At 45.7% G+C, this 23,375-nt stretch overlaps 1 protein-coding gene across 1 annotated transcript in view; it reads right to left on the bottom strand.

Annotated features, from left to right (window-relative positions):
• The window catches only part of CLHC1 (clathrin heavy chain linker domain containing 1), a 379,985-nt gene that overhangs the window by 112,067 nt on the left and 244,543 nt on the right, over positions 1-23,375 (bottom strand). Inside the window, 1 exon segment of the mRNA XM_069236548.1 lies at positions 3,236-3,410. Coding sequence (XP_069092649.1) covers positions 3,236-3,410 — 175 coding nt within the window.

The raw sequence follows: 23,375 nt of genomic DNA, 5'->3' as shown, positions 1-23,375 counted from the left end.
TGTATGGATGTGTGCATGTATGTTTGAATGCGGGTGTGCGTGTCTGTGTGTGTGGATGTTGGCATGTATGTCGGTGTGTGTGCGTGTGTGTGTTGGTGGTGCGTGCATGCGTGTCGGGTGTGTGTGAGTTATGTGATGTTGGGGGTCGGGGTGGGGGGCCCTGCCACCTTTGGGGGATGGCAGGGGTGGTGGGGGGTGTAAGGGAGTGAGTCAGGGTGGGGGTGAGGGGTGGGGGAGACCCCTATCAGTGCCAGGGAAGGAATTCCCTGGCACTGATAGTGCTTACCGCCATGGATTTCATGGAGGTTCAAACCGCTGGAAATCCACGGCGGTAAGCCGGGTCCAAATACCGCCAGCGGTATAGTGACGGCCGCCGGGCTGGAGACCCAGGTCTCCAGCCCGGCGGTCGTCTTCACCCTGGCAGGCGGAACGGAGAACCGGCAGATGACCATGGCGGTAACCGCCATGGTCATAATTCCACAAGGTAAGACCGCAAGCCTGTTGGCGGTCTTACCGCCGGTTCTCCGCCTTCCGCCAGGGTCGTAATGACCCCCAAAGTGTTAAATCACTATTGCTCCCCTTCCTGAGCCAATTGGGCTTTATAGATATTAAACAATGTGGGCCTGAGACCTGTGATATGCCATATCTCATTTCCTTACAGCTAGAGATAAATAGTGATAAAGTTGACTGCTTGTTCTCTTTCGGATAGGAAAGATTTTAGCCAAAGCCTCGCTTTACTCACTATTCCAACTTTTTCCAGTCTCTCAAATTCCTATGATCCTTCATGTGGGACACCATATCAAAAACAGCCGAGAGATCGAACAGAATGACTATTGCTACTCCCCCAATCCCCCCCCCCCAAGATCGAGATTAGCCCTAATAAACTCAGTGTCCTCTAAATGAGCTACTTTCATATTGAAGCCTGAGGGAAAACCTGACTGAGAGAAGGGCAGAATTCCTTTACTTTCAATAAACGGCATGATCTCAAACTTGACCAATATTTCCAGCAATTTCCCGACTGCTGGAAGCAGAGAAATAGGTGTATAGTTACTCAAACATAGTGAATCAGAAATAGATTATTTTTAGTAATGCCAGCTGCAGAGGTTTTTTATCCAAAGTGACAGAACCAGACCCTGCTCCAAAAACAGATTAAATAGCGCATTAATCTGGACATTAAAAGATAAGGTAGTCAGAAAAAGAATATTAGGGAGGCACGGGTCCAGGGGATATCCTGACCTGCCTTTAAGAATGATAGATTCTATCTCTGCTAAAGAAATCTTCTCAAATGTCAGTGTTCTTAGCCTGATCACTCAGGACCAACCTTAAGCGTCTCTCACCTTTAGTATTTTCAAAGTTGCAATACATATTATCCACCTTCTCTTGAAAGAACAAAGCCAGATTATCGCAAAGAGTTTGGGAGACTAGAAGCATCTGATTACCTACCCATGGGTTTAGAAAGACTCAAAAAACTGAAAAATTGTTCTAGGAGTATTGTCTGTTGCTGCAATTTCTTTAGCAAATGCAATGCGATTCCCCCTTTTTAATGCTTTTGCAAATGTTTTTGAGAGTTACTTATAAGTTGTCTTTTCATCTTATGAGTATGGCTCCCTCTATCTCCTTTCCAGCTGTTTGCATTTACGCTTCTGTGCTTGTAGCACTGAAGAGAACTAGGCCATAGAGAGAGAATTTCTTGTCACCACGCCTTGTTCTAAGGGGCCCAATATTCTAAAGCTTGGATCAGGGCTGAGTTAAAAGAGCAGATTGCCTCAGTCACACAGTCCATTAGATTGAGTTTAATTTGCACTAATGTTTCTGTAAGGTTTGAATCCATGATAAGATGCCACAGTCAACTTGATTTCAACAACCTACTGGTCTTGTACTGCTCCGTTGAAAAGGGACTAAGAAGTGATCTGAGGTAAAAAATGGAAGTGGGTTATTAACTGAGACAGAGGGAATATTAGTAAAACTCAGATCAAGTATGGACCCAAGTTTATGAGTAGGTCCCCTACCTAACTGCCAAACATTAAGATCAGGCACTGCATCCACTAAGTGACTTGTCTCTTTATAATTGAGATCATCAACATGGAGGATGCAATCGCCAAGCACAGTAAAATTTTAGTACTGCATATAGAACAGAGCCACTGCATTCACATGCAGTTCCCTGATATTAGAAGAATGATTGAGTGGATTGCATATCAAAGCTCCTGAGAAGAAGAAATGATCTGAAACTTTAAGATGAGGCCCTCAACCTGCCACAATCCCGATTAGAAGTGCAAAGAAACTTCGAGAGATGAATTAATGCTAGTATGCAATCTTTTTCATAGTCCTGATCCAAATGCAAGATCGAGTAACCATCCACAATGGCTAGGGCTCTACCTCTCTCTGACAAAGTGCTTTGCCACGTTTTGGTGAGAAACTTTACATCCCAGACATTGTCATTCAAATGGCCCCAAATATCCAACTTATGTTTGGGTATAGATCTTACTTTGACTAAACAGGCATTCAACTCAATGCTCAACAGGTTTGACATGCCTGTATGACTTAGTCAGATCCTGTTATAGTTCCCTCTCAATATAGGTAACACTAGAACAGGTTGCAAAACGAAACAAGTATAACAACTACATGCTGTGCACTTAACAGACAAATTGAAGGGAGGACTGCAACATTTATGCCCCTGCCGAGCAACTCAAGACTCATTATTACAAAAGGTTCCCACCTTGCTGTCAGATGAGAAACGGGCCACGGACCACGGATAGGCGCAGACAGGCTTGCCCTTGGCGCACCAGTAGTGCATCTGCTGCACGTTTATGCTGCTACTGGTATTATCTGAGCATGGGACATAAGAGTACTCCGCCAAGGTTCCTGAACACTGGAGTGCTCCAACAAAAATGACGGCTCGATGTGGAGCCAAAAATATGGAGAAAAATGGCAGACTTATTTGGTTTTCAGTAGCAGCTTTGCTTCCCTTTATAGTTCCCTGCCCTCACAAATTCAATAAAAATTCATTCCGGAAATTTAACAAAATACCATTTAAAAACAGAGCCCACTAACATTTTCTAAAACCATTAAAAGCACATTTAAAAACTACACAAAACGTGGTTAACTTTTAACATCATCATTATAAGTTAATTATTTTTCCTAATAATACAACACCTTTAATCTTCCTTGTTGGGGCCAGTTACTGAATTATTATTATACCGATGCTTGTTCAATTATATTTTGAAAGGATTCCTACCTTTGCTGTGTTATCCAATGTATGACAAGGTCGAGTCGTTTTTGCATCAAAGCACATTTTATTCCTTCCAGTGTCAAAGAAGCAGAAACGGGGTCTTTGACAGAAGAACTTGAATTTATGAGAGCCTCAAAAAACAACATCAAAGGTGGGACCTTCCCTTCAACAGCAGGAACAGCTGAGAACAAATTAAAACCACTGTAATTAGGATGCTTGCTAGTATACATAGAAATGTATTATTATGCAGCTATGACAATGTTGACAAAGGGGAAGCGTTCTATAACAAAGGATGGACTAGGACTCAGTTCTGTGTAAATACCTTATTCACTTGCTTTATTGCATACTGACCAATCACCTTATCTCCATTACTGACTTTTGTATTTGTTTCTTCAAAACAGCTGAGCAAATACCTCACTGCTGGAACATGTGTCCTTGTCTATCACAGTATGTGGAAGAATTGCCTGGATTGAGCCGCCTTTCCTACTGCAGGTGCTCTGCCAAGTGAAAAACTTTAAACTTTGCACTTGTATAGCGCACTACTCACCCGTTAGGGTCTCAAGGCGCTGTACTCATACCGCTATGGAACCCCTCCTGGCTTTTCCCTGTGAGGTGCCCACTCCTGGGCACCCCCAGGGTGAAGCCAGGCATCCAAGCGCTGGTGGGGCAGTTGTGGAGATTAAGCAAGCTTCTTCTTAACATGAGCGTTTCTGAAGCTCAAGGTAGGCCACACTCATCTAAAACAAGTTTATTACCAGGGTGCAGGATCATGTGCAAAGCTTCCGTGCAGATACTTATCCTTCCAATTTCTTACCACTTCAGAGTCAGGTCTCCCACCCCTTGCTGGGCCAAGTACCTTCAGCGAGGATGACAAGTGGGACCTCCTGTCCGCCATCCGCTTCCCCTCTCAGCCCCTCCACCCCCAAGTCAAACTGTCAACATCATGTTGAGGATAGTCAGCGTGCTTTAACATAGAAGGCAGGTCTGCATACATCCTCAAGCCTTAGTTTGCAGCACGACAAGCAGGTCTGACAGGTGCTAGATGAGACCCAGTGTACCTATTATGGTACCGAAGCAGCACACTGTCACAACTGTAGTCTGTCTGTTCCAGCTAGGTGGTAGTGGCCCTATCAAGCTGATCAACCCTAGGATGAAGAGAACCCGAACTAGATCTAGGACTTGCAGTGGGTTTCTAACTCCCAGTCATGTCAGAAACAACAGATCCGGTCTAGGAAAAGCTCAAGGCCTGGGTGGCTAGGAAAACATTATCAAGAGTTTAAACTGTTCTATTTCCTTTGTGATAAAAAAGCCTAAGCCTTCTTCTCAATTCAGTGCACACAAGGTTGAAGCTAGGCCCTAGAGAGATTCTGCTTATGGCAATGTGCTAACAGGGGCGTAGCTTGGTCAATAAGATTGGGGGATGTGAGCTTCAGATGTTCCGACAACCAGGCTGACATATAGGGGGTGATTCTTACCTCCGCCGCCCGCCAAAGTTCCCCCAACAGAATACCGCTACGCGGTCAGAAGACCGCCGCGGTTATTCTGTGTTTCCCGCTGGGCTGGCGGGCGACCGCCAGAAGGCCGCCCGCCAGCCCAGCGGGAAACCCCTTCCCACGAGGAAGCCGGCTCCGAATGGAGCCGGCGGAGTGGGAAGGGTGCGACGGGTGCAGTAGCACCCGTCGCGATTTTCAGTGTCTGCAATGCAGACACTGAAAATCTTTTAGGGGCCCTCTTACGGGGGCCCCAGGACACCCCTCACCGCCATCCTGTTCCTGGTGGTCACGACCGCCAGGAACAGGATGGCGGTGAGGGGGTCGGAATCCCCATGGCGGCGCAGCAAGCAAGCTGTGCCGCCATGGAGGATTCCTCAGGGTAGCGGAAAACCGGCGGGAGACCGCCGGTTTTCCGTTTCTGATCGCGGCTGTACCGCCGCGGTCAGAATGCCCTTGGGAGCACCGCCAGCCTGTTGGCGGTGCTCCCGCGGTCCCCGGCCCAGGCGGTCAATGACCGCCAGGGTCAGAATGACCGCCATAATGTTTAAATACATTATACGACAAGCAGGGTGCATGAGGGGGCCTAAGGGGCAATGGAAGGGGAGAGAGGAATGCGTTTTAGTAGGAGTACTAAGAGAGAAAACACAATATCCTGTAAAATAACCACTATTTTGGAGAACTTTCACTGAGTGTGTGTGCGTTTTTTGTCTGTGCGTACGTTAAAAAAAACCTGCTGAAATCTGACTTATATCTCAGAACACCCGACTGAAAGCACATGTACCCAACTATTTATAAGAAAATACATTAGGGAGGTGTACACCCCAAACACCCTCCCTGAAGCTATGCCCCTGGGTGCTAAAAGGGATCCTATCCCCACTTTTGCCTCCTCAGGTGGGGCCTCCAAACTTCTGACTCTTCGATACTTCTTAGGTAGGTTCTTTCCACCCAACCTCAGTTCTATTCTGCCATCAAGCAGTAGCGCTCTGCAGATAGGTTCCTATCGCCATGATGAGGTTTCAGCTTCATCTTCTTCAGTGCTGATGTCGCTAGATACCTTTAAAGTGAGAAAATAAATTGTCATTTAGGCATCGGAGAGCATACCGTAGCTTGGCTCCAAAGGAAAGATTCTAAGTACCTAACAAATATAATGCAGCCTGTGTCCTGAGAAGAATAACCGTCCACCTTGAGAAAAAGAAACGGGAGGTCACGTTTAATGCTTACTCCTATTTAGCATTTTATCGGAAAAATATTCTTAATAAATATGATGCATGAGAGAATTTAGAAGGGACTCGAGAATATTTTGATTCTGACTCTTTAGGAGAGTTTGGTTTCTGCTGTTCCTTAAACGTTCTTCATTTCAGGGTTCAAGTACTCTTCCCTACAGAGAGCAACACAGGAGAAAGCATGGACCTCTTATACAGTGACTCAGAGTGGCAAAGCCAATCCTATCATTAGTAAGATGGAACAAAGCACCTGGGATAATATCTGGTTATTAGCTGAGTTCAGATTATATGACAAAGGGGTAGAGCCTAAAGTCATAGGGCATCTTAAGATCACGGCGGTAGCAGGGCATCTGCCAACCTCTCACATCCCTCACCTTATTATGAGATCAGGATACTTTCTTTACTAAAAAAAGATCTGCCCCGGGTTCCACCACTAGAAAAAAATCACACCAGTGCACAACTGCCAGTTAAAAATATATTGGAATGCCCACCCTGCTTAGGTTGAGCCTTCCAATGCCATGTTAGCTTGTTTTTCCTATCCACGACTGCTAGCACACTATTAGGCACATGTTGTCATTGATTTCAAGTATTAGTTTAAAAGAAAAATCAACCAGTAAGGACCTCTGCATATTTTTAGAAATATACTGAGCCCCTTTGAATACTTACGAGCATTGACCTCCATTAGATTTTGCCAAGGATAGCAACCACTAGCATTTTTGGTTGCCCTGGCATTTCCGCTGTAACTCCTGGCTCAAAGTTCAAAAGGCAACACCAGGGACTGGGAGCAAGTGCTCCAGTTACTTACAGGTAATTTACCTTCTCCCATTCCAAACATTTGATGTGTCCCACCTTTAAGCTTTAACACTCCCCTACTGTGGGGGCAGAGCTTGGCTGGGCTACAAAATGGCCGCTCTCTAGAGAGGCTCCGCCAGCCGAGCCTAAAATCCTATACTCATCTGCCTTACACAGGGCCGCTACACACATGGAGACCCACTGATGTGATGAGCATGTCAACGCCATCTCCTCCTCCTCCTTTAACACCCTCTGCATACTCTGAAAGATCTACAAATGGATACCCACTGAAACCAGAAGAACAGTCACCCAAGCCCTCGTAAGCAGCAAACTGGACTACAGCAATGCCCTCTATGCAGGAACCACAGCCAAACTCCAGAAGAGGCTGCAACGCATCCAGAAGTCCTCTGCACGCCTCATTCTGGACATCCCCCACCATTGACACATCACAGACCGCCTGAGAAACCTGCACTGGCTCCCAGTCAAAGAGAATCACCTTCAAACTTCTCACCCACCCTCATAAAGCACTGTATATCACCGTACCAGAATACCTTAACAGATGGCTCTCCTTCTAAACCCCGACCTGGCATCTCTGCTCCACCGGCCTCGTTCTCACAACCGTCCCACGCGTCTGCAGAACTACAACCGGCGGTAGAGCATTCTCGCACCTCGCCGCCAAAATGTGGAACACTCTTCCCACCCACCTGTGGCAGACCAAAGACCTCTTTACCTTCAGGTAATTTGTCAAGACCTGGCTGTCTGAGCAGTAGCACCATTTCCCCCCCCCAACCCCCTACCTCCTCGTTACCTTGAGACCCACACAGGTGAGTAGTGCACTTTACAAATTCCGGATGGATTGATTGATTGATTGATTGATTGACCCCCACCTTTGCCGCACCCTCGAAGATGGTTAGACCGCAATTGCTTACATCTGCTGGCAGCTAGGCTGGTGAAGAGCAGAGGCCTGCTGGTGGTATGGTGAGGCCGCAATACGCTACTGAGCCCCGCCAACGGGTAGTGACTGTGATGGGAGTCGCGGTGGCCCACGGCGGTCTGCCGGGCTGGAAGTGGCCCTCGCCTCCTGCTCTCTCGTGGAGGGCACCTGCTTGGGGGCTTGCTCTATTGTGGCAGACTAGCTAACAATGTGGGGGGGCCCACCTGGCCTCGATCCCCACACACACACAACAGAAGATGTTTTGGGGCCCCGGCTGACAAGAGGCACATCCGCCAGGACTTTATGTCCAGATAAGAGGTGAGTGTGGCCGCCAGACCCTATTAACGTACTTGATACACTTCCTCTCTGCGCACCGTAGATCGGCTTCGCATTTTGAGCCCTTTACCCTGCTGTGACACTGCATGGATACATGAGGAGAAGCGCACTTGTAGAACTGTGTCTGCCCTGGAGCTAGGCGAGGGGGCCCGACTGCTATACTGGTGAAGCAGCTGGGGATCTTTACTCAGTAAGTGCACCCAGGACCCACAGCCAAGTTAACTACCCACCCTGCGCCAGATGATGTATGAGAAACCCACATGCCTCGACCTTCCCCTTGCGTTTGTGGATCTGCCAGACGGATACTGCCCCCTCGCTGGCATTAAAGCATATAACTAGGCTGAACTGTGCCCAACATGGCCTCCTTGGTGTTCTAGATTGCGAAGAATCCCTACGTTGTGGTCGGATAGGGGCCTGCCCTCAGGATGGAGCGGTGTGCCAGGGCGTAGTGGAGCCAAAAAAGACACCATCGCAGTCACCCGTCACCTCAGCCTTTGCCATATAACCCATTCACACTACCCAGGTCCCTGGGACTGCCTCCTTAATCTGGTGAATCGTGCTGCTATGATTTCTAGGGGTGCCCTCCAGGACAACCGCAACACTTCAACATGGGCAAACATGACACAACACCAAACAATCAAAATTCTCATTTGAGGGCAAGCACCCCACCCGGCAGATAGATGACGAGGTGCGATCAGGGCAGGACTGTCCCCAAGACATTGATATAAAAGAGCTACTGGTGGAAGTGAAGTGGAATCTGAAGGCTATTGACTTTAAACTCGATTTCTCACCAGCCGCTTGGATCAAATCAAGCAAAGAGTAGACAAGCATGAGGATTGCCTGGATCTTCTGGAAAATCACATATCAGACCTAGATGATGTGCTAACAGACTCCAAGGAAGAATTATTGAGGATGAACAGGATACGAGAACTCATAAAAGCCAAAAATGAAGACCATGAGGCATGCTCCTGGTGCAACAACCTGCGGATCACGGGTGTTTGGGATTCCACTGCGATCACAAAAAAAGAAGATTCTGTGGAGACCATGCTGCACGATCTGTTTGGTGAGAGCCTGTCCACAGTCTTCATCGTCAAGCATACACACTGCTCACTGTGTCTGTGCCCCCAAGGGTGCACCGATACGTGAGCATGGTTCCATCCAGTACCAAGGAAACAGCCTGTCATTCTACCCCAATTTCACGGCATCTGTGCAAGCAGCCCACCATGAATTCATGCCTGTTAAACAAGTACTCCAGAAAGGGGAAATCCCTTATGCATCAATGTACCCAGACAAATTGCGAATCACGGAAGCCAAATCCACCCTGAAATTTGCCAAGCACACTGCCAAGGGGATGCGCTCACCCCGGGACCCGTCGGAGGCGGCTGAAAATAACCGGCTCTGAGATATTGACTGATAACATGCTCTGTCTAACCCAGGTCCCGTCACCCGCTGTTTCTCCTGCATCGTTCTGCCTTGGTTCATATGTGTTAGTCCTCAGTTGGGCGATCCTGCGTGGGTGCGCCATCATCACCGTCTTTTTTTGCAATAATATTCATGTGATGTCATTTGAAATTAACTACAAATCAATTGCCTCTTATGTCACCCCTGGTTCGGCCACGTAGCCGTACTCGGGAAGGTTGCTCATCTGGACTCTCTCGTCCCTCAGGGATGATTCCCATTCAAATCACTATGATACAGGTGGACTGTTGAGGAGTGGGGAAGGATGGGTTTTCTCAACCAGGTTCTCAGGCTGGTGAGGGTGGGGGGACGGGAGGGGTTCCTAATTTCGATAGTTTGTCTATGTTATGTCATTTTATTCTTAAGGGATTACACCTACACCTCACTGCACATACCTACCTCACCCGCCTTAGTTATGCTGCATGACAGGGGCTAGCCCCACACTTCACTCAATATCCAAAGGTACTATGACCACCACCACCTATATTACATGAAACATACGTGGCCTTAATGATCACAGAAAGGCATGTCTAGTCCATGCCTACCTTATTCAGCACAAAATTGATGTTTGCTTTTTTCAGGAACCCCATCTAACAAGCTCGACTACCCCAGTTCTACGCTCACGCTCGTGGGGGTAACACACACTTCCCTATATTCCTATTATGCCAGAGGCATTGCCATTCTGCTGCATAAAGGACTTCTGTCGCAGACGTCACAATTCCTTATAGATAGTGAAGGCCGATGTGTCATCGTACTTGGACTGTTGCACGGGAAACCTATAATCCCTGCTGATATTTAAGGCCCGAATAGGGATGATCCAGACTTTTTCTCTGGAGTCACGGAAAAGATTACTGGAGAAAGATTTCAGGCCTAGGCCCCCCATGCTCTATTATGGGGCAGAGATTTTATTATAGGCCTAGACAACCGGCTAGAACGCTCTGGCACCTCCAGGCGCCCACATTCCAACACTGCACAGGCTGTTAACACCATTATACACAACAACTATCTACATGATGTCTATAGGCACATTCACATAAATACCCTGGAGGGCACATGCATATCAGTACATCACAATGCATGGTCTAGGCTAGACTACTCGCTAACCTCCAAAGAAGTCCTGATGTGGACCGCCAGGATAGCCCAACTCCCCCACACTTTATCTGACCATGCTCCTGTCCCTTTGGAACTACAATTTCCCCAGGTGGTGCCTTGTGCGTTCACCTGGCATTTACCGCCGGATGCGCTGCATGATGCGGTATTTCAAGAGGTCTGCAGGGACAAAATCCTTTGGCCATAATGTGGGCTCAGTTGACTCACTCTCCACGCTATTGGAGGCTTTTAAAGTGGTCATCTGGGAAGCATGTATTTCTAAACAAGCGGGAGTCCTAAAGGCTATTCAGGGCCGCCTCTCTTGACTTGAGGAAGGCATTCAAGCACACAAGATGAAATATTTTAGCTCCAAAGATGCCACTATTCTGGCCCATATTCGGGAAGTGCTGTCTGAGTTCTACGAAGAAGCAGTCCGGGAAACTCATTATTTACATGGGTACGCACAAGTTCGGCGATTCGGGGAGAGCAACTGCCTGGGCAGGACATTCACAAGCAATGCTATTCCACAGGTCCCTCTTCTTGATTAATGTTGATAACATTTATGCTAAGATTCTTTCCAATCGCCTGTTGCCAATACTGCCTCTCATAGTTCAGCCCGATCAATCGGGATTTATCTAGGATGCTCTACACTGCATAACCTGCACACCATTTTTGTGCTCATGCACGACCTACAGCCCCTGATCCCTGCCATTGCTGCCCTCCTCAACACCACTAAGACGTTTGATTCCTTGGAATGGGTCTACCTTTTTCCTCTGCTTGCACACCTAGGCTTCAGCCCACAATTCATTAAAGACACACCCCTATATACTCAGCCCTCTGCGCTAGTTCGGCTGAATGGAATACTCTCAGATCCCTTCCCAATCACTTGCCATGCCCAACAAGGGTGCCTGCTGTCACCACTTCTTTTCACAATAGCGATGGAGCCTCTAGCAGCAAGGCTCACACAATGCCATGCGAACCTGGGTATGGGCTCCACCACCAGCCGATTCTTGATGTATGCACATGACATTATATTATACTCCATAGACCTGTGGGAAAACTTGGCCCCCATGACACGTGAAGCGGTGCACTGTGCCAGCTACTCAGGACTACACATTAATTGGTCCACATCCTTTCTGGTCCCCTTCTCAGACAGGAAGCTGCCATTTCCAAGAAAATACCCCCTCAAATGGGTGTCAGAACTAGTTCGGTACTAGCTTAGCTGAGATCCAGAGGAACAATGGCGTGCCAACTACGGTGGTGCAATAGACTGGCTCGAGGACAGAATCCCTCTTTGGTCCAAACTACCATCGTCTTTAGCTGTACGTATTGCTGTAGGTAAGATTATAGTACTCCCAAAAGTCCTGTATTTATTCCTTAATATTCCACTCCCACTGACAGTTCAGTTCTTCAAGCGTCTTAAATCCAACCTGATGACATTGGTATGGGCGAATAAACACCTGAGTGTATCATGGGACCTCTTAACTTTGCCACTCGCACAGGGCGGAATGGGGGTGCCTGACATGCAGCTTTACACCTTGTGTACCCAAGCTCAATTCCTCCACTTCTGGCTTCACCCAACTTCATTCAAGCCTCACGCAGCAATAGAACTGGATTGTGCAGCCCCTTGGCCTTTGCGCATGGCTCTCTATGTAGTACCTTATAAAAATCAGAGGGCCAAAATTGATACAGTAGCATGCTCATGCAGGGCATGGGAGGGGCTGTGGAAAAGATCCATTCTGGAATGTTTGTTTGCCCCATCTATTCACCTTGCCAACAACCCTCAGCTCCCACCTCTCCACAACAAGGGTGTTGTGATTCGGGCACCAGCCCACTACCTTTGCAGACCGGTACCCTGATGATCAGTTCATTCCCCATTTCGAGGTCACGTTCTCCTCCACCCCTAGCCCCTTGGATACTCTCCTAAATTACCAACTAAGGGCAGCTTGCCTTACAATTCATGACGCCTTTCCAGCCCCCACTTCCTCTTCCAGCACTAGAACTTGTCCACACTTCCTCATCCCTGTGTAGCCTAATTATCCGGCTGTATAACAATATGAAGACTTCTTCTCCAATCCCCGCTCCAGCTGCATGGAAGTCTTGAGATAAGGACACAGATCCCCCTTTAACGGAGAAGCAGTGGGAGTTCTTTTGTGGTTATCTACCGTCTCTCTCCCCAAACTACAAACAGTGTTTCATACACTTCATGTTTCTTCACCACCTATGCGGCTCCCCAAAGGCTTCTTACATCCACTTGGCATGACAATGCCCAAGAGTGCCATTGTTCCGGGAAGAAATATTCACACACTATTACTGGGCACAGATACTTCCTTGTACTTCCCTTAGTGGGCACCCATGATATGTATCTCACATGCCTGCCCCCAGCCGTTGACTTACTGCCATGCTATTACTACTATCCAGGTGAAGGGTGGCCATACACTGGAGGTGGAAACCCACCCCTACCCTCAAGGCTTGGCTGCGTGATGTTATCTACTGTCAGAAGCAACTATCTAATTACTGAGACCTAATGCAATATTATGCGCCCGTCCCAAAAATATATGGGAACCCTTCCAATCTTTTTATCGCCACAGGGATTCCACTCTGTTAGTGGCAGATGGGTTGGCTGATGGGATGCACCCTGAACAGGACGGCGGCCGCCCAGTCCCCCCAGCCTCTCAAGTTTGACAATGTGCTTTATTGTAGCCCAGATAGGTGAATCTATGTAGGTCATGGTAGGCTCTTACTAGGCTAAACGACTACATCCAGTGTGGGATATTAAGATGTAAACTAATGTGTGTACCTGTTATTGGGTCTTCTCCCTGCCACCCCCTTTCTTGTTTCCTCCATGTATGTTAGGTAAACTCTATCTGTACTGCCCTAATATTCATGATATTTGTAAACTGCGACCCCTGTGGTTGCAATGTTTTGTATTTCTAAATGCCAATTGAAAAAAAAACATCCCCCTACAGTTGTAACTCCACCCACAAGAGGAGACATAATAGTTAAATTCTCAGTGAGGCAGTAAGTACCAAGCAAAGTGTACTGAAATGAATACTGCCCGATTAGTGATACTCTTGTGATTTGTTAAAAAAGTCTCTAAGTCAAAGAGAAGGCTTGTAATAGTACTTTTATTACTAGCCAAAAGAATGGATGAGTGTGCATCCCCGAAACATGAAATCCAGGCTTAAAGCAGTAATGCGCAACCTTAATGGTAACATGCTAGCACTCTTCAGCCGCTCAGAGCTAGCCTTATGACATTTGGGTACCGCTCCCTGTTACTTTGGGGCTGATGAAACCAATAACAATGTTACATGTATAATTTGGAACTGCTCAATTTCACTGCTGTGGTGTATTGCTGAACTCTTCATCCCACATTATGAAGGATTTATAAAACACTCACACCTCTTATAATGAAGTTCTAATCAATTTGTAAACCACCTGCAGACTTGACTATATCTTTGGCATGGTTTGAGGAATCATCATGAACTTTTCCAAAATAAAGTGTAAAGTTTGGGCTTGTTGTGCAAGGAATGTTTCGGGGTGATCCGTCATGCGAGGGACAAGAAAAAGGGGGAGGGGGTAAAAAAAAAAAAGTGTGTTTCCCATGTTAATTCCCATACGGATTTTAGACACGACTGCATCTTGAACTGCTGGATGGAATTACACCACATTTGGCAGAAAGTTAGCTCTTGTCTGCAAAACACCCTATTTTAATTTGGTGTAAATGTGTTCAGTAGTTAGTGAGATATTAAAGGAAAACCAAATTTGTATATCCAGAGGAGCGAACCCTTTGCGAATCCACGCATGGTGGATTTGCAAACCCTCACACCATAACAGGGCCCTTATTGGCTGGCCGCAAGCAGAGCAGAAAGTTGTGGCCACCATTTTCTGTACCGGGAAACGGTCCCTGGGGCTGAATGTGGGCTGGAAAATATTTTTTCAAAGTAGTATTAGGGGTCAGGCTGGATTTACCCTGACCCCATGGGTGGCATGTAGAAGTGTTTGTGTGATACCTTATGCATTGAAAACGTGGAAAATGTCGTGTTTTTTGTGGCGATGCTCAGTGTGGCCCCCATGTCACAACGAACTTGCGAATATCAGTGGAAAAAAAGAAAAACAAATAGTATTACACTCAGACACTCATGTACCACTCACTGATCCGCTCAGACACGCATACACCCACTCTCAGACCTACTCAGACACTCTCATACCCACTCAGAAATTCAGACACCCACTCAAAGACCCACTCAGACACTGAAACACTGACTCAGACCCACTAAGGCACTCACTCACAGACCTACTCAGACACTCATGCATCCACTCACAGACCCACTCAGACATTCTCACACCCACTCACAGGCCCACTCAGACACTCATGCACCCATTGACAGACCCAGTGAGTCACTCATGCAACCACTCGCAGAGCCACTCAGACACTCTCACACCCACTCACAGACCCATTCAGACACTCATGCACCCACTCACAGGCACACTCTGACACTCATGCACACACTCACAGACCTACTTAGACACTCTCACACCCACTCAGAAACTCAAAAACCCACTCATAGACCCACTCAGACACATACACCCATTCACAGACCCACTCAAACACTGAAACACCCACTCAAAGACCCACTCAGGCACCCACTCACATACCTACTCAGACACTCATGCACCCACTCACAGACTCACTCAGATATTCTCACACCCACTCAGACACTCATGCAATCACTCACAGACCCACTCAGAAACTCATACAACTACTCACAGACCTACTCAAGCACCTGTGCACACACTCGCGCACTTACTGAGGCACACATCCACCCACTCACAGACCTATTCAGACACTCGTCAACCCACTTACAGACCTACTAAGGCACTTGGGGACCCACTCACAGACCCACTGAGGCACTCATGCACCCACTGACAGACCCACTCACTCATTCACCCAGTCACAGACACTTATGCTCCTACTCACATACCCACTCATGCACCCACTCACAGACCAACTGAGTCACTCATGCACCCACTCACAGACCCACTAAGGTACTCATGCACCCACAGACGGATTCACTCAAGTACTGATGCACCCTCTCACTGACCCACTGAGACACTCATGCTCCCACTCATAGACCCATTCCAGCACTCATGCTCCCACTCAAAGACCCACTAAGTTAATCATGCATCCATTCACAGACTCTCTCAGACACTCATGCAACCTTTCACAGAACCACTGAGGCCCTCATGCACCCACTGAGGCTCTCATGCATCCACTCACAGATCCAATGAGACACTCATGCACCCAGTCAGATACTGATACACTCACTCCCAGACCCACTGAGGCACTCATGCACCAACTCACAGACCCACTGAGACACTTATGCAACCACTCACAGACCAATTGAGACACACATTTACCCACTCACAGACTGACTCAGACACTCATGCAACCACTCACAGACCCACCGAGGCAATGATGCAGCACTCACAGACCCACTCAGACACTCTTGCAACCTCTCACAGATCCACTGAGGCCCTCATGCACCCACTCACACACCCACTAAGGCTCTCATGCATCCGCTCACAGACCCAATGAGACACTCATGCACCCAGTCAGATTCTCATACGCTCACTCCCAGACCCACTGAGGCACTCAAGAATCAACTCACAGACCCACTCAGAAACTCACACACCCACTCAGAGACCCACTCAGACACTCATGCAACAACTCACAGACCCACTGAGGCAATGATGCAGCACTCACAGACCCTGAGGCACTCATGCATCCATTCACAGACCCATTCAGACAATGACGTACGTAGTGTGATGCATAGAATCACTTATATATTAGTGAATTTTGAATGTGCTGGTGTCTATTGAATGTGTGCTTTTGTTTTGCGTATTTACAACGTATTCACAAATTTTAAAAATAACTTTTAAATAAAACATTTTAAAAGAAATTGAACCAGTTTTTGGGCAATAGGATGGCTGTGTGTTTATCGTGTGTAGATGATAACTACACATAATACAGGATGCGGTGTTTCAAGTTGCTTAGAAATACCCCGTTGCCTTTGTCTGTGAAGTGAATTCCATCACTTCTGTAGATTCCATCCATGTCAAAGCGCAAGTTGTTGTTATAGATAGAGCCCATGTTATGGTCCCTGAGGAATGCAGAAACAGCTTTATTAACCAGTTTCCTAGCTTTCTTTACCTGTGGACAGAATTTGCTTGACCACATCCATTCCAGGGAAAAGTGTTAATAATTCAGCAAGGTATATTTCATTAGGATTTCCAGCCCTACCCAAGTAAGTGTGCCGAGGTCATTCCCACCACAGTGCAATCGTGAGGTGAGGGGGTTGGCAACCTCTAATACTTTAAACCAAAGGCAGCAAGCCACTTTAACCTTCTCTGGCTAATGTCCACATTAGGCAAACCCATGTCCCTGTTAATGCCACTGTTTCTAGCACACGCTCTGGTCCAAAGCACAAAGCTGTGACCCACAACCCACACTCTGAGCATTTTAGAGGCAAGGAGGAATAGCACACATGAGAAAGCTGGAACAGAGTGAGATAGGTTTGAAAATGAAAGGCAGTTAAAATGTATGAGATTCATTGTTTAAACAATATGATAGATTTGATTGAATGGTGTAAATAAACAGACCTATCATTGGAAAGTAATTTTTAAGAAGAAGTACATCTGTGATTGGCTTTGGTTAATATTTAAAAAAATGCACTGTACTCTTGGATATGCGTATAATTGGAAACAGTCAAGCTCACCTGCTGCAGTTGAGTTGCAGAGTAATTTGCAGTTTCTAAAATGTATTGTGAGCTTCTGAGCTACTGGTTCTACTGGGTTGCTATGGAAACTCTGCTAAGGGACTTTGGGGGAAGGGTATTAAATAGAGCGTACAATTGTTTACTCTTCTTATTAAACAATGAGGGTGTGTTTTCCTAATGAGGATCTGTTTTTGAAGTGTAGTGTACTTTTTAAAGTATAAATAATAGGTAAATATGTTTTTGGACTCCTGAAAATATTTGCAAATTTGTCCCAAAGTTACAAAGGGGCCGCACTGAGGGTCGCGACGAATACGGACAAATACTCTATCATATTAGGTTTCTTCACAGAAGTGCAAAAAAAGGGTTAACACAAAATAACCATTGACAAGTGGAGTAAGAAAAGTAAAATATGAAAGGCATGTTTTGATTTGCTGCCATCAGCAGTATCAGAGTGTAAAGTTGTATAGGTTGCGATTAATGGTTGCTTTGTATGACAGTGGTGTACCATTCTTATGCTTAGTTTTAACATCTTCAATAACAGAAGAAAACACATATTTTACCAATCAATGCAATTTCCAGGTTTGTGACTCAGAGAGTACTTTAAAAAAAATTATTAAGAAGGAATATGTGTATGTCAGGTTGATAAAACTGAGTATGATATATAAAAAAAATCTTGTAACTATATAGGTGGGTCTGTGAGTAGGTGCATGTGTGTGTGACTGGGTATGAGAAAGTTGCATTAGTGTTTCAGCGGGTCTGTCACTGGGTGCATGCGTGTTTCAGTAGGTCTCTGAATAGGTATATGACTCTGAGTAGGTCTGTGAGTCGGTGCATGAGTGTCTGAATGGGTCTCTGAGTGGGAGCATTAGTGTATGAGTGGGTGTGGGAGTGTGTGTGGGAGTCTCTCAGTGGGTCTGTGAGTCGGTGCATGAGTGTCCGAATGGGTCTCTCAGTGGGAGCATTAGTGTATGAGTGGGTGTGGGAGTGTGTGTGGGAGTCTCTCAGTGGGTCTGTGAGTGGGTGCATGAGTGTCTGAGTGGGTCTGTCAGTGGGTGCGTGAGTGAATCTGTGAGTGGATGCAATCGTGTCTGAGTGGTTCCATGAGTATTTGAGTGAATCTGTCAGTGGGTGCATGAGTGTGAGTGGCTCTGTGAGTGAATGAAGAAGTGCCTCAGTGGAACTCTCAGTGGGTGCATGAGTGCTTTAGTGGGCCTGTGAGTGGGTGCATGAATGTCTGAGTAAACCTGTGACTAGGTGCATGAGTGTCTGAGTGGATCTGTGAGTGGGTGCAAGCGTGAAGTGGGTCTGTGAGTGGGTGCATGAGTGTTTGAGTGGGTCTGTGAGTGGGAGTGAGTCTGTCAGTAGGTGCATCAGTACTCGCGTGTCAGTGAGTGCATACGTGCCTTCGTGGGTCTCTGGGTGGTTGCATGAGTGCCTCAGTGGGTCTGTGAGTGGGTACATGAGTGCTTGAGTGGGTATGTGAGTGGGGGCATGAGTGAGTGAGTTTGTGAGTGGGAGCATTAGTGTCTGAGTGGGTCTGTGAGTGGGTGGATGAGTTCCTTAGTGGGTCTGTGAGTGGGTGGATGAGTGCCTTAGTGGGTCTGTGAGTGGGTGCAGGAGTGTCTGAGTGGGTCTGTCAGCGGGTGCATGAGCATCTGAGCGGTTCTGTGAGTGAGTGAAGAAGTGCATCAGTGGGTCTCTTAGTGGGTGCCTGAGTGGGTGCATGATTGCTTTAGTGGGTTTGTGAGAGGGTGCATGTGGGTCTGAGTGGGTGCATTAGTACTTGAATGAGACTTCCAGTGGGTGTGAGAATGTCCGAGTGGATTTATGATTGGTTGCATGAGTGTCTGAGTGAGTCTGTGGGTAGTTGCATGAGTGTGTGAGTGGGTCTATGAGTGGGTGTGAGAGTGTCTGTGTGGTTCTGTGAGTGGGTGCATAAGTATTTGAGTGTGTCTGTCAGTGGGTGCATCAGTGTCTGAATGACTCCATGAGTGGGTGAAGAAGTACCTCAGTAGGTCTCTCAGCGGGTGCATGAGTGTCTCAGTGGGTGCATTAGTGCTTTTGTGAGTCTGTGAGTGGGTGCATGAGTGTCTTAATTGGTATATGAGTGGGTGCATAAGTGAGTCTATGAGTGGGTGAAGGGCATGCTTGTATGTTCTTAGATGGTAAAAAATGCCCTTTCAAGTCATACTCAGAGAGCCATGGAGTTACTAAAAGAGACAGGCATATACCCGCATACTTACTTCAACATCTGGTGGCACACCCATAGAAGGACTGATACACTCACTCCGATATTTAGTCAAGTAGTAAAAACAGATTATTTGCCCATTGAGACAACTAGTACTTTAAATGTGGCGCGGGCCTCCTGCTGCAGATCCTGTATATGCAGTATCACTGCCAGCTTGACCTGGCATTAGAAAACCCCATTGCCAAGCCTTAAACCTTTGATGTACTACAGATAACTCACCCTTCAGCTAGGCTGTAGGTAGGCCATAGGGCAGGGTACTTTGCAATTAAAACGTAAGACATGTCCTTTTCAGCTTCACATGCACTTGCAGACTCCTACGCCCAGTAATACATCCAGTCTCCCACCCATACTGTAACTCACAAACCTATTTACAGAAGCATAGTAGTGTTCACACACCCAGTCAGACAGTGACAGAGGCACTTATACATGCACTCACACACCCAGACAGCAATAATGTATGAAGCAGTATCAGAGCCAGTTGCACACACAGTTCATAACTGCCACAAAGCCAGTAAGCCATTCATACAGTCACTTATATGCACATTGAAAGAGCCATGGAGTTAGTAAAACAGCCAGTCATATACCAGCATATTTAATTCATCATCTGAGGGCACACCCATACAAGGACTGATATACTCACTCTGATACTTAGTCAAGTAGTGAAAATAAATTATTCACCCATTCAAAGAAATAGTACTTTAAACATGGCTCGGTCCTACTACTGCAGAGCCAGTGTGCTCTCAAGAAAGAGAAAGCTACTTATTTTGAGTCTAAGCAAAATGAGAACACTGGATAAAATAGTGTTGTCTATGAGAAAACAAAGCCAAATAAAAAGAATTGTGAATAGAAGTAACTTTGGCAACATTTTCAATGGTGAATGGAAACATACTTCCAGTACTGAGCCTTTCTTTAATGAATAAAGCTACTTCCAAGAGAACACATTAGTGCATGCAGTTGAAGCATCTGGACGATTTTATGAGATGAATGCTGGTATTTCTATTCCAAAAGAGGAGATGGTATTGAGAAACGTAGAGGAAGTGATATCTGAAGTAAAGGGAAGGCGTAGACAAGCCCCCGTATACAAATGGGACTGTGGCAGTATTTGTGGTGTTTGGCAGGAATCTATTGATATAGTGGATAATGTCCTACGTATGTTTCCCTGCAGAAGTCTGAAACAGAAAACAGCTATGTTGCAAGGATTAGATCCACGCAAAGTAAGGAAGTATACTAAGTTAAAGGGACACTCAGTAGCATGTCTATCAAAGAACGTGTGCCAAAGCTGCTTTCATCACTTCAGAATCTTAGCTGTACACCACTCAAAAATGCAAACTTTAGTTAGGAGGCTTTATTGTGTCAATACTCCGGCCCAATGTTTAGGAGAAACAAATAAAGCTCTTTTGCAGGGTACAGTAGCAGAGGTGGAAAGAGTTTGTGAAGATGTGTAATTTTTTTTTTTTGCACATGAACTGCAGTGTAGGGAAAATGATGAGTTGGTGTGTGTAGGTGTAGAGGAACAGGACACAGGCATTAGTGGTGACATTAGAAAGTTTAACACAGTTTCTTCAGAGAAACCAAATTGTGTTTGTATATGTTGTTGGTGCACTCACTACAAAAGTCAAACTAAAATGTACTTGTGTATTCAAAAATTGAAGAAGAGAATGCAGATAAGGGACAAGAATTTAGGGACCGATGTACGAAGCAATTTTGTGGTCACAAAAGGCAAATTTCGCCTTTTGCGACTGCAAAATGGCCTTTTCTAATGTACCATCCCAATTTTGTGAGCCGGGATGCACATACCAACTCACAAAATAGGGATTGTGACTCGCAATTAGGAAAGGGCATTCCGAGGGCATCCCTACATAACTGCGAGTCACAGTGGCATGCATGATTGTTTTGGGACCGCAACTGCGGTTGCAAAACAATCACAGTTACCGCTAATATAAATTGGTGATAAACCAAACGCAAACGGGAATGGGCCCCCATGGGACTCCTTCCCATTTGTGAATGGAAGAAAGAATATTTTTTGAGAGCAGGTAGTGGTCCCACGGACCACTGCCTACTCTGAAAAAATGAATAGAACATTTTTCATTTTTTTCTTTGCATTGCAGCCTGTTTTCCCTTAAGGAAAACTGCCTGCATTTTTATAAAAAAATGCTTTATTTAAAAAGCAGTCACAGACATGGTGGTCTGCTGTCCCCAACAGGCCACTATCCCTGTGAGTGCAGCCATGCCCAATGGGGTCATATGCAACCTACCTCATGAATATTGATGAGGTAGGTCATTTGCAACCCTATTGGGAATCACAAACAGTGTTGTTGACACTGTTGTACATTTGATTTTGCGATTCGCAAATGAATCACAAATTGTGAGTCGTAAAATATATGGTCGTACATCTGGCCCTATATTACTAATTATTTGTAGAGGAACGGTTTGATTTGTCCACATGACAAATTATATGTAAGTTCTGCTATGATAAGTTAGAGGATAATAAAATGCCAGCTAGAGCAGTACATTACAAGTTAGAATTTGTTTCAATTCCACAAGAACTTCGACATCTAAATGTTTACAAATCAGTTCTCATTTAATATATACACCCTTTCCAAGCTATAGTTCATATGGAACCAAAAAGCAGGGAAATTACCTCCAACAGAGGTACAGAAATATATTAAAGTTGGAGTTGTATACTTGTCATTAGATTCCAAAAAGAATATTGAAACTATAGGGCTACAGAAAGATTGTGAAGATCAACGTATTATTTTAGTAAATGATGTCCCTACAAAAAACAAAAACATATTGCTAAAGTTAGTAGATACTAACAAAGTGAAAAAGCAACATTATACACCCGGTACAGAACAATATTTCTAATAAAAATACTGATGTTGTTCAAGAGGATGAGACATTACCATCAAGTGGTCAGATTGAAAAGGTGGATTGATTGAGATCACGAGAATTTTATGAACACTACAGCATCCATCCTCTCCATTCTAAAGAAGTTACAAGTGATGCTATTGATCTTTTTCAAATGAAGCAAGCAGAAGGTGCTCCCATGAGTGTATGGGACAAAAGTATGGAGGTTTGCTGTTTTTCACAACTGTTTCCCACTGGAGAAGGTGAACGCTATGATGACCGCCTCATACAGATACAAGCAGCTAAATACCGGTCAGCTAGATTATATTCAAAGGATCCTATATTTCACCAGTGTATTCCATACATACTCCATCTTCTGTTTGAGAGTGACTTGTCTGGACTTTTATATGCTGTAAACCATATACTGAAGATGTACGTAAATCTTCAAAACCTTTCTGCAAGGGAGTTTGTTGAAAACTTTAATGGAAAGGATGAAATACAGCTTGATTAATTCGATGGTGTACCAATAAATATTGGTATCGGCGTCATGGTGAGCTGAAATGCATGTTGAGAAACCTAGGTGCACCTACTTGGTTCCTGACACTCAGTTGTGCTGAGTATGCATGGGATGACCTGCTTGAATTTTTGAGAACAGCACAATTTAATATTAAGCACATTCAAGTGAAGACAGCTGGAGAACTTTGTTCCTTGGATCCTGCTAATGTTTGCATTAATTTTAACCACTGCTTTTAAGCTACGATGTCTTTCATCTGCAACAAAAGAAATCCTCCTCTTGGGAAAGTAACTGATTTCTTTTGGCGAAAAGAGTACCGAACAAAAGGTCCTCCTCATATTTATATGCTGTTATGGATAACACATACACCAAAATTTGGAACAGACAGTGATGAGTCTGTCCTCTCTTTCATAGAACATTATGTGACATGCGC

This window comes from Pleurodeles waltl, chromosome 5 (genome assembly GCF_031143425.1).
Source record: "Pleurodeles waltl isolate 20211129_DDA chromosome 5, aPleWal1.hap1.20221129, whole genome shotgun sequence".
NCBI classification, from domain to species: Eukaryota; Metazoa; Chordata; class Amphibia; order Caudata; family Salamandridae; genus Pleurodeles; species Pleurodeles waltl.
This window is presented reverse-complemented; position numbering and strand designations above follow the sequence as displayed.